Source organism: Mauremys mutica, chromosome 7 (assembly GCF_020497125.1).
Source record: "Mauremys mutica isolate MM-2020 ecotype Southern chromosome 7, ASM2049712v1, whole genome shotgun sequence".
NCBI lineage: Eukaryota > Metazoa > Chordata > Testudines > Geoemydidae > Mauremys > Mauremys mutica.
The window spans coordinates 2,932,752-2,951,187 of NC_059078.1; the positions used below are offsets into that span (position 1 = coordinate 2,932,752).

Genomic DNA, 18,436 nt, shown 5'->3' on the forward strand with positions numbered 1-18,436 from the left:
TATGGGTAACAGTACCAGGGAACACAGCACAAAAGAACAGAAAGCGAGCAGCAGTCACGTCTTCTCAATACACTACAGCTAATGAATACACTGGCCAATATTTCCTATTTATTCCTGGCAAGAAAATCTAATCCAAGTTCATTTTTTAGAAACTCAATAGTTATTCGAAATTAGATTACTCAGCAAATTAAATAATAAATTTCTCTACCTAGGCACTGCCTCTGCCTCCATTGCTCCAAAACACAACTTTGCTCCCTCAAGCACTAGGAGTCTTAGTTTCAAAACTAGTTATGGATTTGATAATTTAATAACATGGAACAAGTAATTGTTCAGGGGGATATTTATGATTTCATTAGATTCTACTGGTAATCAATAGTTATCCATTAATTCATTAATTTACACAGTCCTCATCTTTGTCCAAATACAGAAATTCGGTGGAAGTAGATTTTTTTCTCTATTTGTGCTCATTCAGCTTTCCTGTGGAAGGAGGCTGTATATATCCAGCTGTATATATTAAGCAGAGCAAATAAGTGCGCAGCAGGAGTACATGTGTGCCCTACAGATCTGACTGTGGGATGAGCTATAATACTAAAACCAAGGAAAAGAAATAAAACAACAGGGCCTATTCTCCATGGGATGCATGCATAACTCTCATTAATGTTAATAGAAGATATTGAATGTGTGTGCACTGAGGGGAGTTTATTAGAATCTAATAAATTCTGTGGTTTTTCCTTGGTGTCATTCCTATAGCTGCACATTGTGACAGAGCGCTGCTTTGGGTGAAAAGAAAGACATACAAAGAAAGTAACTCCATACCTCAAATTATGCTTTATGGACATTATTAAAATAATCTACTGTGCATATTTAGTTACTTAGATTACACAAGCAAATTGTAATTGGGCATGCAAATAAACAGTTGCACATTTAGTTGGTTGTTTGCACACCCAAGGTCAAGTTCTTTGCTTTGTAAATGTGTGTCACTCCATTGAACCAGCTGAGAATTGGACTCAAAGTCACAGAAGTTATGTGGGGAAGTGGGACTCAATGAATCGGAAATGGGGTACAGAACTATTCGCCATGAGGTCTCCATTTTGAATACAAACAAAAGGCCTGAATAACTAAGTTGGTGCTTCAGTTCTCTTCAGAGCTGACTAATATGAACAAAAACCACCACTAAAATTGGCACTAACTGGTTTGCTTGTTAGTCTGAGCAAAGAGAGACCAAGAACTGAATGGGTTTGCAACTGATCTCGCACCCCTTGAAGTGGCCTCTCCATAAAGGGCTCAGGCACCCTGATGAGCCATTACACAGAGCTGCCAATGCTGTGCCTCCTCTCTGGGCAAACAGTCCTATGGCTGTCAAAATGGCACTGCTCACAAGCATTCAATCCATTTAAATACATCTAAAACCTGCTGCTGGAATGACACCCATTTAAGGTTAGAATTTTAGCTGTTTTCTCCACCCTCTGATACAGAGCTTGGATCTATGCCATGGGGTGAACAGGAAGCAATGAGTATTCATTGGGGCAGCTACCACAGAGGCACCTGGCCAGAGGACTAACGGGAGGGAAGGAGATGAGAGAGGGTTGTAAAAGGGAGTGGAAAGAAGGAAAATAATACTAGAAAAAGAAAACAACTAACAGGCTGGATTTCTAATATCACTTCACACATTTTGCTTGCCTGTCTTGCCTACGTACACGGTAAGCTCTTGAGGTGACAGACTGTCTTTCTGTGTGTTTGTGCAGCACCTGGCATACTGTAGCTGCTCAGCATTAAAGAAGAAAGGGAGTGACAAGTCGAATTCCTGAGCGGATTACCAAACAGCACACCTTTTTTCTCCATGGAAAGCTTGATTAGCGTAACACTGGATGTCTGTTCAACTTTTTATCCTAGAGGTTGCAGGCCTTGTTATGGCCTACCATACATGCTTGCTTTGCTACACTAGCAGGCAGGATTTATTCAGAGGAGACAGTATTCAATATCCATCTGTGCATGCAGACACAACATTTTGTGGGCTTCCACCCAGAAGTAAACAAATGACAAATTTCCCAGACTTGCAGTCTTCCATTGTGGTGCTCAATCTCTGTTCTCATGGAGGAGTTAGAGATTAGCACACTATGGTTGTACTCAGTAACGACAGACCGTACCCACACCATAGCGCAGAGTGGAGCAGAAAAGCACGGGAAAGGGGTGAGGATGTCATGAATCTGCATTAACCACCCCTCTCTGTAGCCCCAATTTGCCCTTCAAAAGACCTTCCCTGCCACCTCCACGTGGCTCTTTTGGGAGAGGTGGTGGTGGGCTAAGGCAGGGAGCTCCTGTTCCATGCTGAATAGTCTGGAGGCAAAGGGACTTTCATCAGGAATTCCAGCATAAAACCAAACAGCAACAAAATTCTGCTTGGAGGGTTCACAAAGGACACATACAACAGGGAGGAACGTGGGTCTTCAGGGAGCCCTGCTTCCAGGAACGAGGGCAACGGGAAGGATTCCTGCAACAGGTTTCCAGAACAGATAGTGTCAGCATTCCTTAATGATCCACGCCTGCGCTAACCCCACCCAAAAGGTAAAGATTATGATCGTTTCTATGATACCAGCACCAGGGACCCCAATACCAGCAACCCAGGATAGGCTAGAGATGGTACAACCAGGCATGTGATGAGAAGGGAAAGGGAGGTGATGCACTGTGCTGTCTGTTTCCTAGTGTGTCAATAGCAGAGACGGGAGTAGATCCCAGGTCTCCTAGCTCCCAGTCCAGTGCTTTGCCCACTGCACAACTCTGCCTCTCAGCTGACCTGGGGCAAATAGTTCAGTCATTCTGTAAGTTCAGATTATCTCTGAGTACTTTATCCTTCCCGTGAGTTATCCACTTGGAAGGGCTGAGTAGGCTCCTAATTCCAGCTCCCGCCCTGTTCTTACTGCATGTCAGGGCTTCCTTCAGCAGTTTAAGAAAAGAGGCTCATTCAGTCAGCTCTCATTAGCTATCATCTGCTAGAAACGTTATGTTGATAAAAAATGAGCATGAGACCTTCTGATCTGGTGCCAGGTGTTGAAAACTCCTGCAAGGAACTGAGCATCTCAGAACCATGCAGGTTGAAGTCCCATCTAAGGAAGAGTAGGGATCATGGAAAAGAAATGGGAACAGGTAAGTTTTAAGATTAATTTTGCTCACCCAGCCAGTTGTTATAGTTAAAACTTTATTTTCTGAGAACACATATTTTATCCCAAAATTGGACAAAGATGTTACAGCTGGAAACCTACAACTCTGTGTTGAACTCATCTGTCAAATGCTAATTAAAAGGATCAAAATTGTTAAATCATTCAGTTGGTCTCCATTGATTCATTCCTTATTGCAGCATTCGTTCTGGACATTTGAAATAGCAAGACACAACAAAAGTCAGGAATGCCTTTAGCTAGGAAATGAATTGCATGCGGGATTCTGAGAATCTGAACTGGAATGTTTTTCCTTCAAAAACTGTGTAGGTATTGAGTACTTATGTAATGAAATAAGAATCATGAACAGCACCAGCTTAATGCAGACAGTACAATATATGTAATATACTTTAATCCTGACCTGTAACACCTCTTTCTATTTGAGTGGCAGGTCTCTTTCTGAAGAGAGTCTGCCAATCATGCTGAAATGTATCAAATTCATTGGTGTCTTTTCTGGCATGCACAAACTGGGAGTAGAAGAAAACCACCAAATTAGTTGCTGGGCGTGACATAAGTTAGAATCTGTTCTCAGGTCTCCAAGTGGGAAAAGGCCAGTGCACTAAATCAGGAGCAGAGTCTACTGTGAGATTCATGGCCATAAATCCTGCATAACTCCACTGAAGTGTGTGCAGTGATTTCTGCTCTGCTGCCATAAACCCCAATTTGGGCCTCACTGAGGCTCAAGAGAATGCCAGAGCCTCTTATGGCGAATTAAGAACCAGATTTTGTTCTATTTTTCCCCTTTTCAAAGGCAGTTCTGTTACACATGATAAGGTAACATTTTCCTCCCTCTTCCTCTTGTCCCATCAAGAGCCGGGTGAGCCCTTTTGCATGAATGTTTTATCTGATAAATGTAACCTTGGTTTTCTGTTTGTAAATCACACGCACACAGGGACTTTGTTTTCTACACACTTCTCCATTGTGAGCTAATGTGGTGATGCAGAACATAGACTAAAATATGCACCACTGGGACTGAGCACCATTAAAGGTCAAATCCCAGATGTATTTGTCATTTCTAAAGATCAGAAGATGGCCTAAATGTCTAATCTTTCAAGTGAGAAAACCTGTCTGCCTTACATTTTTTAGCATAAAATTTACTCAAGCAGTACTGGGTTTTTATGGGTTTTTTATGGACAGCCCTTCATCCTCTGCAGTTGATGTAACTTGCATTGAAAAATATGGGGCCAGATTTACTCTTTTATTTATTACATGAATTTATAAGGTAGCCATCACTCTGGTAAATGGGTGCCCTTTGTCTGGCTTAAATTGGATCATTAATATTCCAAAGAAGAAGAGCAAAACACTATGATCCTCTGATGCCACAAGTGACACAGGATGGAGTGGGATCCAGCCAGACAGCTGAGACACCGAAGTTTCACAGCTCAGTCAGCTGCAAATGGCTTTGGGCTAAAAGATGCAACAATTTCTAAAAGTGGCCACGTTTGTGCTTGCAGGAAGCATCCTTCTGTCTCTCACTTACACATATATATAAGTGAGGGAGAGGCTGGTTATGTCCATGAGCCGCTGTGCATCCTTTCTTACCTGTGTTCCCTTTGTATGGGCAGTTCCTTAGAAGGACGAGGGCCCCACCAATTAGGTAAGAATGTGGTCACAAAATAACAGCAAAATCATCAAAGGTTGGAATTTTGGTGTGTGGTATTTTGCTATAAAGTGAAACATATTGCTAGGAACAAAGCTAGTCAGAAAAACCTATTAACACTGGATTCTAGCTTTGCAGCACTTGTTTAATAAATGATTTACACCCCATACAGAGTACAGCATAGTGTCAAGTCCAACCGGTGGGTTAAATGGCAACACTTTCATACACAAGGCATTGCATGTGTCTCAGAATGAACGCTATTCTGCCCCGAAACAGAAGGTTGTTTAACACAAAAACTGCATTCGCTGAAAAGTGGTGAGAAAAGGTTTAAAAGGTGTTTGGATGACAAGTTAAGAGGTAGCATAACAGAGATGAAGCCAGGAAAGAGCCCTTGTACACTAAGCTCCAGAAAATTAATCAGGCAGTTTTGATGGCTGGACCTTAGACACTGTCTGGGATTCATAGAAGATCTGTCTTTGCAGAACAATGGACTGTTCTGTAGGACCTATACTCAGTGGGATTTGGCTAGATATACTCATTCACACAGAGACTGGTTTAAACATAGTGCTGTAATGAGAAGCAAGTATAATGAACATTGAAATGAAGGGTTCTTTCAAATTAAGGTGCAAGAGCTTGAGTCTGATCTCGGTGACCCTAGTGCAGATCAGGAGTCACTGCTAGAGCTGGATGGGAATTTTTCATTGAAACATTTTTCATCAAAAGATGCTTGCAGGAAGGGACAGGTTTCGACACATATCCATTTTGGGAATTTGACATTTTGGGGGCTTGGGGTCAAAATGACTTTTTGCTTGGAAATTTAAGTTAATTTATAGTAGAAAAGATATTAAAAAGTTCACAATCAAAATGAAACTTTTCAAAATTATCAAAACAAAACATTTGGAATGACCCAATCTGCATTTTTTTTTCAATTTTTGATTCATGAAAATTGTCAAGATTTTAACTTGTCATCCCAATTCAGGATGGAGAAAAAATGTCAACATCTTGAGAATTCTCACAGGACAGGAAAACCATTTCCCATCCAGCTACAGCAACTCCACTGAGGCAATGGAGTTCCACTAGTATAAATCCAGAGTAGCTGAGAATCTAGCACTGTCTTTTTTTAATAAGGAAGCAAAATGATTTTCCAGATTGCTTGGAGAAGACTGGCATGTTTCTTGCCCAAAGCCTCTTCGGAAAAAAACAAAATGGATAAATATTTAAACTGACTTCCTCAAACTAGGCCTGTAGCTTTCTAGTGCTCTGGATGAAGAAGGGAACCTGATGCCCTTCATGCTGAGGGTAATTATGTTTTCAATAAGCAGTGTGTGTCCAGTGCTGCTGGGTGTCCCAGCAGGGACCACATCCTCACAGGGGCGTGCTCTGGCTTGAGTCTAGGAAGTGACTGACTGGCAGCTACGTTACTCATGTACCTGAAGTTGCGTAACTTAGATCGATCTCCCTCTGTAGTGTAGACAAGGCCTCAGCCTCGGTGCAGATGTTCGTTTAGTTGCTGAAGCTCTTGCTGGGTATGGAGCGGTGTTGTGAATTGGGCAGGCACATTTCTGCTGCCAGAAGCAGCAGACGAACCTCACACATGCTCCAAGTGAAGCGTGTGAAAGCCTTCGGGGGAGCGAGGTCTATGGCGCGTCAAGATCATTACTGCTTGTCCAGCCTGTTGGCCTCTCTGCCACCAGTTTCAAGTCTCTGGCTTGTCTGCCACTGGAGCTGCTGGTACAGTGCCAAAAAGCTGGGACAGAGGCTATGGGTGTAGCCAATGGCATTTTATACCAGTTAATATCTACCTGTGAATGTGGATCATTAAGTTGAGTATTTAGGCCCATTCACTAGCAGCAACCCTGATATATTCTTTGGGGAGTTTTTTAGGGGATGGGGCTTACAGTTAAACCAAGGAAAAGGGAGACTTTTCTAAGAAAGCAAATAGCCTGGGAAAGAAAGAGTGCATTCTTAGCAGAGAACGAGAGAGGTTCTCTTTCCATTAGGCTGGCTCAGACAATGCCCTTTGTAATTTCCAGTTTACTTTCCCCATTTATAACTATAATAAATTGATTGCACGATTTTTTCTTGTTTTTACTTTACAAGCCAGTCCATACAGAGCCTATTTCCGGTCTGTCTAGGGATGTATTACGATATTACTCTGCAAGTAAGTCTGGGATCTAATACCATGACATGCTGTAGTGGGAATTCAAAATCATCGAGCCCCATCAGAATTCACTGCAAAAGAGACTCTCTCAATGGCTCCTGTCTCCTTACTTTCAGGGAGCCTCGCAACCTGGTATTTCTACATCAGACTTTGTTATCCAAGTCATCATTTCCACTTAGCAGTGCCCCAGCCTTTGGTGTTCTCAGAGTGGTGTCACATCCATCAATCACTGGGGAGTCTCCATGTTCTTAGTACGCCTGTGTCTCCTGCAGCCTTCAAACAAAGCATTCTGATTTGGCAGGTAGTGCAGCCACAATCTCGCCTGTCCTCTCATCAATGTCTGCTGAGTTCTAATTACAGAAAATGACCTGTATTGATTGCATGCACCATGAGAGACGTCTAGCATCTTCCTTCAACTTCCTGCATGTTATGATGATGTATATTACAGTAGTGCCTAAAGAACTCCTTGAAGATCAGTGCCCCATTGTGCTAGCTGCCTGAAGGGCTCACAATCCAATTGAAAACAAAATGCAACAAGTGACTGTGACAAACCAATGGAGTGAACAGAGGAAGAGGGTAAAAGAAATGAGATTCTGTGAATACAGTTAAGCATGGGAACAAATTGCCTAGGGAGGTTGTGGAACCTCCATCATTGGAGGTTTTTAAGAGCAGGTTAGACAAACCTCTGTCAGGGATGGTCTAGATAATCCTTAGTTTTGCCTTAGTGCAGGGGACTGGACTCAGCGACCTCTCGAGGTCCCTTCCAGTTCCTTCTTTCCCCCATTTCTATTATACATAGGTTAGCTATTGCAAAACTTGATGGTGCAAAATAATTCATTTTAAAAAATAAATTTTAAAAGCCGCAGATCTCTCTGGCTATTTTAACCAAATAGCCATAATTGCTTGGCTGATTTCCTGTTGGCATCCCAGAGATAGGTCTTGAGAAGGGATCTGAATGAGAAAAAGGCAGTGAATTATTATGGAGGAGCAGAATTATGAAGTGCCTGGAAGGCAAGGACAAGAAGCTTGAATTTAATGTAGTGGAAAATAAGGAGCCAGTGGAGGGCTTCAAAATGAGGGGCGACAAGGTCTGAAATGTCCAGCTGGAGCAGCCAATACCTAGAGACACTGCCTCTTTCCGATGCAGCATATTCCTAGCTTTAAACAGATTTCTCATCCAAAACACAAAACCCAAATGTTGTTTAAAAATGGAAGGAAAGTTATGAGCTGAAAGTAGCCACTGCTGTCCTGAGGCTACTGGATTTGCAGTGCCAATTATAGAGCTGCAGCCTGACATATTCTACAGCAAAGCACCATCAGTGTGGTTCGAAAAGCAATAAGTGAGGCTACTGTACTTTGTCAAACCATTTTTTGCACATCTTACAAGCTTTCAAGAGTGGCAAAGGCAAACAGACCATTTGGTCTCAGGTCTCATAGTGCATTTCTACGGTTCAAACCCTGTTTGCTTTTCTTACTTGTTTTTTCACTTGGAATTTTAAATTTGTTTATAACCAAGTACATTTTGCATTTTGCACTTTTCTTCTGAGTCATCTTTGTGTTGCTCTCTATTAAGAGAGCAAAAGATGGTTTTCAATGTGTTATTAAACAAGGATTCACATCTGCAGAGAAACTCTGTTGCCATATCAAAGCGTTGTGGTTAATAATTTTAAACCTTCTGATACAATCAGTTTGTGATGTGATGTGATGTAATTAATTTGAGTAGTGAAACCCCAAGTCCAGCGCATTAGGCAGATAGGATGAAAATGTTTGCGGTAGGCGTAAATAAATACTGCACTCTTTACTTCAGGTTAAGATTCCTAAAGAATGCAAACCAGGTGGATTGATTTAGTGCAGCATTAAAAAAGCATCTGCGAAAGAAAAACATGCACATCAAAAAATAATGGAGAAGCAATCTTCGCAGTGTAAAATAATTAGTGGAATATGTGACACCCAAACTAAATTTCTGCATACGTACTCACACTGCCAGCATCGGCCTGGCTTTCTTATTTCTTTACATGAACCCGAAACTGGTGAGCTGGCAGGCAGTTGTGAACATTGCTGAGAGGACTGAGATTTTGACACTGTTGCAGAATGAGGTGTGTGTTAATAGGTGTTTGTGCAACAGACACTTGCTGTGCAATATTATCTTGTCTCTACAGATAAATTAGCTGCATCATACCCCTGCCAGCTTGATTTGTGTAGCCTTTCGAGAGTACAGAATGCCTGGCGTTTCTCAGGATGGCTGCAATCCCACATCAAAGGCCAGGCAGGCTCAGGGTTTATTCCCTAGTAAGCTCTATGCCCACAAAGTCAGGATACACATTTATTGACTTGGTCTTACAAAGAAGGCTGTAAATTACACAGGGGTGGATTTTCAAATGCTGCTCACTTGACATACACTTAAAAGCCCTGTGTTAAGCCACGGAGCTGATTTTCCTGCTCCAGTGCAAGGATTTGGATGGTCCAGGTGCACACAAACCAAACCACCACCTTCCATTCCAAATGCAAGGGGCAATACACAGACCTGCCCTGCACTAGAGAAAACTGAGCACAGACTGCAGAAGTAAAAATTCTTTACATGAGAATCTACAAGCAATTTTCCCCCTGTGGAGAGGAAGAAAGAAACAAGGAAAGAACTGCATGTGAGTCATGTCCATTGAGGCACTACTGGAAGGCAACTGGACACCACAATGATGGGCACAGTAGAAAAACCTCACCAGAATAAAACAGAAAGGATACAAATGTACGTGCACAATTCTGAACGACAGTGTCTGCTTCTTTCACACATGACTGGGGAATGGGCAGAACCCACCTCCTGGATGCACAATCAAATCATTGCCCCAGACTTGAGAGTGGATTGTATCTCCCACAAGCCTACCTGGAAGTGGGGGAGGGAGGAGTCAGCCATCCCTGTAGAATTACCCCTCCATTTCCAGGCCCTTCCTGGAGCCCAGGTTGGGGGTAGAAGAGGGGTCCTGCAAAGAATCTGTGTCAGAGGTCTTAAAACAACATACTACTCCCTTTTACTCTGCACTCTAGGATTCTGCAGGATTTCCTGGCCAGGCAGATGTGTTGAGTCCTGTTGCCTGACAGCCAGAGTGGGGAGGGAGCAGGAGACCCCTGAGCAAGTAAAGATCATTCATGGGGTCTGGGATGGACTCACTGCTTCTTCCATGGGAAGATCTCTCTCCCACACACACAAACAGGAGTATTTAGAAGTAGCACCATGAAGCTGCCTAGAACTTGCAACTGCATGCTCTGTATAAGGAAGTGGGTGTACTCACCGTCTGAGCAACCTTGACTCTGAGCATTTGAGCTTAGGTGACAGACGCTCATGATCACGAAAGGCAGTATTAAATTGAATGAAACATAACAGACATGGCTGTAACCATCCATATTAGCTGCTACAATACCTCTAGGTGGACGTATTTGAAGATCTTGGTTCTACTCTGCGACAAGCCACCATTCAAGTGTCCCAGTAGAAAAGAGAAATCCAAAAACAGTGTAAGCAGGGCAGCATAGAGGACAATCTAGCCAGTCATTTGATATCATGGCATTGGCTATCTAGCACTAGGCTCTGGATTGGCACTGCAAAAAACTATATAGGTTATCTGGGTAAAACCTAAACACCTCATGTAAACACCACGGAATCACAGCTGCCATCAATCGATACACTAAAACCAACAGAATCATCTCCTTGACAATCAAGATATCTGTTATATATACACAGTGTAATGTGCACACACACACACACGCATACACACACACACACAGAGAACATTTATAATTACAGATGGATCCATAGTGAAGGATAAGCTACAATTTATACTTAAAATAGGATTCGACTTCTTTCTTATGCATGAAAAAGACAGCCTAGCTTCTCCAAAATTACAGCACATCCTCGTGGAGAACAAGAAAGAATTGACGTAACTCGGCTCATTGGTTTATTAGTTGTAAGCATTTTAAAACAGCCCCCTGATAAAAAGATTCTTGTTTCTTACCTTCTTTTGCAGACTTCACTAGCAAACAAATTGCTAATTTTTCAGACTGACTCGCTCATGCACTGAAGCAAACTCTACAACATAGGCTACTGATTAATTTGATTGAAATGCAACTTTCAGTCGTCTCAAGTGTTCATTGAGGGTGACGCTGTTGTTAAAAGTAGGCAGGCTACAGGCCCCGATCTGGCAGACCCTTGTGCAGGTACTTCATTTTAGGTCCGTGAGTAGTCTGAGTGTTGCCAGGATTGGAGCCTTAATCTGATGGTTGGGATGAGCAGGCTGGTACGGCACCGGGTGGAAATGTTAATGTAGGACTGTTGTGGCTGGGTTTTTTTTAGTGTTAGTGGCTGTTGGGAGGAATTATACTGGAGCAATTTTAGCTTTGTATATAGCCCGCTAGATCTTTTGCAAGCCTCTTAGGGTACGTCTTCCCTGCAGAGTTAGCCCTAGCTGTTACCGGAATGTTCTCCTACTACAAAAACCACCTACTCAAGGTTGGTGGCATTTTCAACCCAGGTTAGCTGGCTAGCTCTGGGGTACGGGGCGACACCCAAGTGCTGCTTTCGCCTGGGCTGATAACTTCTCTCCCACGCACACACTTTGCAGTGGGGATGCAGGACAAACCAAGTGAGTGCAGATAGTCCTCCAATGCTTTCCCACAATTCCCCCCACGTGCTCAGAAGAACAGACAAGTTCTCCCACAATTCACTGGGAAAGAATCAGAGGACAGTGTAGCTTATTGTAGCCTTAAGAGCCAGGGGATTGGCCCCAGATGTCCTAGACACACCCGGGGAGCACAGCAATAGGGGGACACACTTGGCGAAGTAGGACTCACACTGGGGAAGGCTAACTGTCTGCTCAGACCCAAGTTGACTGCAGCACACACATAGCCTTACGGACCTCAGTGGCAGATGTGCTGTAGAGCGAGGAGAAGGCTAAATATATGCTCTGGCCCACTGTCCCTAATTAAAAATGAAATGCAGTCCCTTCCCCAGAATGAATTTGATACCCTTGAGGTGAATTAATAACATTTTCTGTTTGGGATTATATAACTGTGCATTTCTCATATATAAATAACCAACACACTACATATTTGATGTAAGATGTGTAAATTATTCATGTATCAAGTAAGTGGCTTCAGACTTCATGATCCCCAGCCACCTGGGAGGAACACAGCTATTAAATTACCCATCCCCACTGCACTATTTTCCTTAAACAAGACGCAGATCATAGTAATCTGAGGTAGGTTCTGAAAGTTCCTAATTCTCTGAACACAATCATTGTTTGCATTTTCAGGTGAGATATGTCATCAAAACGATGACAACACACTGTAGCTTTGTCCAATGATGCCGAAAAGTGGAAAAATGCAACCTGCTAACTTCCTATTTCTGAAAACACACTCACTCTTTCTGAGTGCAGGGGCTGATCAGTGGGTCATTACACTTGTTAGAAGTGCGGGACGGGGCATTCCATGGGACCGTGTGCCTACATATTTTCACAATTCATTGGCTGGACCCATGCACATACGCTTTGTACAAATAGAAAATTAGGTATATTTACCTGCTTTTTTTCTTGCATCTTTTAAAGCCTAAATATATATTAGTCACTGTCCTCAATCAAGGAAGATATGCACATCTTTCACTTCTAATTTTGATCATTAGCACTAATGTTTCTCTCACTTTTTAAAATAGCTTCCCAGGAGCCTCTCATGGAAAAGATAATATGTACCTGGTAACAGAAAGAAATATTGTGTCTTGCTTCCAAAATCATGTTGGGTTTTAATGTCAAAGCCTTCATTTTTTAAAGAAAACTAGGCTGAAAATAATCATTTTCACCCATCAACATCCTGTTCCCAGTGCAATCTAGCAGCCTAGCATGGGAGCTACAGAATCTGTTTTGTTGCAGCACTGCAGTAAGTTGTGTTTCAGTGCTATGCATCCCATAAGCTTCCCAGCAGTCTGGAGATTTTCTTATTTCCCCCCCGCTCTTTTAGATATTCACAGCAAGCAATAAATGCAATATCAATGGTAAGGTCAACACGCCAAATTGGAAGTAAGTAAATTGTTTCTATTTGCCATCATTTGGTTGTCAGAGTTATCTTAATCAACCTAAACAGCTTCTTCAAGACATATAATCTGATTTTACAAAGTGCTAAACCATAACCATCTTCCTTTGATTCCAAGTATAAAAAAAATAGCCCTTATTTAATGCTCAGGCATATAATCTAACTACATCTGTGTTTGCATTTGCACGATGGGGGAGTGAAACGTGGCCAGAGAACCATCTTGGATTTTATCTGTTTTATTACTCGAATGGAGAATATAATAGATTTTTTTTTTGCACTAGCATGGCTTAAAAACTGTTTTTAAGCTTCGCTGGCTCCTTTAGATTTGAACTTTGCTAACAAGAATGTGATGAGAGAAAGCGTGGATAAAAAGAAGTACAGTATGCTTTTCTAATGTATTTCAGTTTAGCTGGTCCTTTCATCAGCCTCAACTCATTCAATCATGAATAGGAAAGGCAAAGAAATTATGAAGGAAAAGGCAATATTTTCACTGTCTAAACAACAACAAAAATGGCTTTCCCTCTGTAGCTTTCTATGCATGTGAAATAAACATGGTACAGCCAATTATCATCTGAGAGCCTCTCTCTGTAAGGACAGAGATGGTATTTTCACAGCTGAAAACTTTTGCCTAGTAAAGAAGAGAAATGTAAACACAGTTCCATGCAAATTCAATCCAAGTATTGACAGGCATAACAGACCCAGAATTTCTCTAACCTTAAGGATAACAAAATGATACAGCGATGTTCTGCAGATGACTAGTTTTGATCTTTTATTAGTTCTCATAATTGTCTCTTGTTAATTTGTATCCTGCATAATAAGCATAAGCACTCACCTTCACAGTTTGCCCAGCTTCAGGACCATCCTGTAAGCAAAAAATAGAAGAGTCAGATAAGTGGGGCTAACAAGGATCTCCTGGGGATTCAGAAATATTGCCCATTAATAATTTAAATCCAATTTCATTGTGTGTTAATTGATAGTATTCTCCTGGGTCCCATTCAGCACAAAGCATGTGGGACCAGATGCTTTTACATTTCAGGTCATGATTAAGGGAAAGATAATATGTGAAAAGGAAATAAATACTGGCACAGTTGTTATTTTTCATGATCTCAGATCCCAGTTTTTAATTGCTAGCAATAACGTTTCTGTTATTCGTGGACATAAAATACAGAACTGTAAGCGCTGCTTTAAATCACAGCCAGTTTATTTAAATTCTTGTTATGTCAAAAATGGGGTTACCCTCCAGATTTGCTTTAAACAAAAGGATTCGTTATTTTGTATAAGACCACTGGGTCAATTTAGTTCAGTGTGTCACCCCAAAGAATACTTCAGCTAATAAACCTACATAACACACCTAGCCAACTACTGGACAAGGTTGCCTGTGGCGAGAAATTTTGGGCTGCAGGCAATGAGTTTACTCCTTCAATCATGGGCTGTGAATACCCTCATTAAGAGCTGTGCCCTGCAAACACTTTCTACTAGGAGTAGTACTTACTAGAAACCAATGGATCTTCTCACCGTAGTAAGCACTACACCTGGTGGTGTTTGCAGGGAAAGGCACCATTTTAGCTGTCATTAATTATCCAGACTCTTCTTTGAATCCAGATACAGTATTTGATTGTTAATCTCCATCAGCTGTGAATGCCATAGGTTATGCTATGCTGAGTAAAGCAAAACTTAACTTCCTTATATTTGTTGAGTATTTACTGCTCCTTTGGTTTGAGCGTCCTCTTGTCGGTGGGTTATGGAACAGGGTAAAAAGCTCAATAAAACTCTAACAGGAAACAAAGCCTTTGGAGCCAATTAGTTTACAAACCTGAATCGAAATGGTGAGCGAAGTGCCACAGAAATGTTTCTCCACCACATTTCCAACCATTTGTGTTGTTTGAAATAAATCAATCACTTCTTCAGGACGGAGATCGCGGAAACGCTCCACGGGCCGGAGTGGGCAAACAAGGACATCTGAAGTGGAAGTCGTTAAGGCAGAAGTGCAAATCCAGGTATTCCAGAACAACAATTTGTTCATTTCCCCCCACCATAACCATAGGTGCTCATCCTGAAGTGAATTTCCCCTTTATTATTAAACTTGCCTTGATTTGAGGATCACAACTAAAACAAAGGAAAGGGTTTATGGTGAAAACACAGCAAACGCATTGTGGCCTCCTCAAAAACCTTCCCCATTGCCTCACACATATGACTTCTGGGCCAACATTTTCACACCTTGGTGTCTAAGGTTAAGCCCCTAAATAAATATTGCAATGTCTTCAGGAAAGTGTCCTGAGCACTCACAGCCTATCACTATTGTAGGCACCTTTTACTAGAGGGGCCTCTGAACTGAACTGGGTGTGTTCCAGTTGGGAAGACTCTGACTAGAACTCCCATGATGCCTTGGGGAAGAGAGAGGGACAAGAGATATCCTCTTCAAGGGAATGCAAGGAGAGCATGCTGTGGGCTCCGTTTTTGGAGAGGAGCTGAGACTGCTTGATGGAGCTCCGTACTTACAAGGAGCTGCTGCTAAACTGCTTGTAGGAAGCCAGAAGTTGCTGCTGAGAACCTGCTGGGACTTTGACCAAGCAGGGAGCCTCAGAGGCTGTTGGGGGCTTCACTGGAGCCAGGACAGAGACTGTTGCTATGCCCAGAACTGACTGAGCTGGGCCTGCAGTGATTACGATGACCAGTGAGCTACTGGCTGTTGGTAGAGACCTCACATGCCGTCTTTTGGTGAACCATCATGCAGATATCTGACCCAGGGGATCCCTGTAAGTCACCATGCACACCCTGTGCCTTCTGCCAGTTATCAACAACTGGTCCCTGGCTCATAGTTGGCACGTAGCACCTCTGAAAATCAGGCTGCATTTCTATAGGTGCCTAAAAATGGATGGAGGGTAAGTGATTAGTGATTTGGGCATCCAACCTCAGACAGCTTAAAGGGGTCTGATTTTCAGAGGGTGGGTTCTCAAGCAAAATGGCCTTTCAAACAGGGCACCTAAATCTGCTGGTCACTTTTGAAACTCTTGGGTGTAAAGCCCTAACTTTAGGCATTCACGTTTAAAAATCTGGAACTATATCAATAATACCATGGTCATTACTTCAGCAACACTGCAGTCGCAACGCACTAGAAATGCTCATCTATTATTAACATTATGTATTTGTGTAAGTATAGTTAGTTAATTAGAGCGGTTTCCTTTTAAGCCTCAGGTCCAGAATGCTGAACACACATTTTTGCTTATTGTACCTCCACTCAGAGCACTTCATGAGTCAGCGGAATGTACCATCAAGTAAACAAATGAAAGTGTACTGAGACAATTCACAAAGGTTCTGCTTAGAACACAACTGCCCCGCCTATCCTACCACTACATACAATCTAAACAGGACTAGAATTCCTAAGATGGGATCCTGCAAACACTTACTACAAAGCATAAACGTTTCTTAGTGTGAGTACAATTGGGCTGGTCAAAGTAGCGACCACTTAAGGCTCAATGCTCATCTAGTTCTACATCGGTGGCACTCTGTGGATTTCAGTGGAGTTGCTCCTGATTTACACTAGTCTGACTGCAGAATGAGGCCCTTAAATAGCAACTTTAACCCCATGTAAACGTTGATGACCATATGGTATGGTAAGTAAGCAAATTATTTGTGCAGCATTAAAACAAGAGCTCTAAGAATGGTTTTGAGAAAATTAAGCTACATGACATTGTAATACAGAAGTACTGTTTACTGTAATTTTAGTCCTGCAACTGTAATAAATTTTGGAAAAGGAATATGCTGACATCAAGATAGTAGTTTTCCCCGCTTTCTGTACCTCAGTTTATCTTTACAGAGTTTAGTCTTTTCAGGACTTGGTTTTTATATATATAAAATCACCTTCAGGAGGAGCTCCCCAAGTTTGAGAACTTGCTACTATCTCCGGTTTAAATGCAAAAAAATTATGTGCAATATACATACACACACCCAGTAGGAGGATTTATCCTTCTGTGTGTGTGGAATGGGGACCAGCCCCACTACAGGGCATGCAAGCTCCCTGAACATAAGAACATAAGAACAGCCATACCGGGTCAGACCAAAGGTCCATCTAGCCCAGTATCTGTCTACCGACAGTGGCCAATGCCAGGTGCCCCAGAGGGAGTGAACCTAACAGGCAATGATCAAGTGATCTCTCTCCTGCCATCCATCTCCATCCTCTGACAAACAGAGGCTAGGAAACAAGTGGCAGTCCCACAGTCTCCTTCAAAATCCTTTTGAGTCTCTGAAATGTCAGTCTGACATTTGCGCAGCCTGCAGCAATGCTGCTCCTCTTCTTCTCCAGCGGGGTGAGGGAGCCTGTAGTCTAGGTCCAACAAACCAGCAAAGTCCCAAGAACACAGTCCTGACAACTAACCCTTCTGACCCTTGTGCTGCTCTACAGCTGAGTCCTCCAGTCTGGCTCCCACTCCTCTTATTTATAAACTCCTCTCCCTTCCCTTGAGTTCCCATTACTTTGACTCTTAGAAAGTGACACAGAGTGTGTCCCACCAGGCTGCTTGCCCACAGTGGAAACCGCCTAATAAGTAGCTTCAAATGGCTAATGAGCACAACTAGTGCCCACCACACCAAATTTTTGGATGATTCTGGCCCATCTAGCCGAGTCACTTCACCCAGCCCTGGGAAGTCTGTAGGCATACAGAGTCCCCAAACAAAAACAAGAACTGTGTATACCCTCCCCATTGTTTCTTCCCTTATTTAACCCCCTGATCAGTGGGTTACACAGATAATCACTGTATCAATTGTACTGTATACTACTCCTGCTGTAACCAGCAGATACGCTGAAGTTAAGAGGCTCACGGAAAGGTTATGTCAGGCTGAGTTTCAAAAACCCCAGGCGATATTAGTGACTTCTCATTTCAGATAAGTGCAAAGGACTGTTTACTTACATAAACAAGGACACAATTCATTCACAACGCTTATCAAGGGGAAATATATTTGCAATTCTGCTTTGAAAAAACGGAAGTTTCCTGGCAGTTCTGTTTTGATCACTTTTCAGAATCAGCATGGTGATAGACAATATGGGAGCAGATATCTGCCTAATTGGGACTAGCTTTTTCAAAAGACCTCCTCACCTAGAAGCTCCCGTTGTTCTCAAAGGAACAAGAGAAATCTAGTGCCAACTGTAGGTGCTAAGCACTTTTGAAAACCTGTTATATAGCAGAATAGCAGAGACATTCACTAATTGTTTTACTATAATTCCTCCTATTAAAATATTTTGAAAAAGAAGAACTACGTAGTGATGTGTGTTTAGCTAGCTGGAATTAGAAAACAGAGAACATTAGAAAATCGTCTGGTTTTGAGGGCTTTTGGTTCTAAGATGCTATATCACTACCTTGAGCTAATGCAGCTATAGGGTGTAATAAAGCTCCAATAATT

At 42.2% G+C, this 18,436-nt stretch overlaps 1 protein-coding gene across 11 annotated transcripts in view; it reads right to left on the reverse strand.

Moving 5' to 3' along the window:
* Nucleotides 1-18,436, reverse strand: part of FHIT (fragile histidine triad diadenosine triphosphatase) — a 1,025,256-nt gene that overhangs the window by 195,690 nt on the left and 811,130 nt on the right. For 10 of the 11 annotated variants that reach the window (XM_045023395.1, XM_045023388.1, XM_045023393.1 and 7 more), the window contains 2 exons: nucleotides 14,853-14,998; nucleotides 13,872-13,901 (listed from right to left, as the gene is read on the reverse strand). In XM_045023395.1, coding sequence (XP_044879330.1) covers nucleotides 13,872-13,901; nucleotides 14,853-14,998 — 176 coding nt within the window. Of the gene's footprint in view, nucleotides 1-12,580; nucleotides 12,703-13,871; nucleotides 13,902-14,852; nucleotides 14,999-18,436 lie in introns of those variants that run through there. The other variant, XM_045023396.1, reaches the window with a different exon arrangement.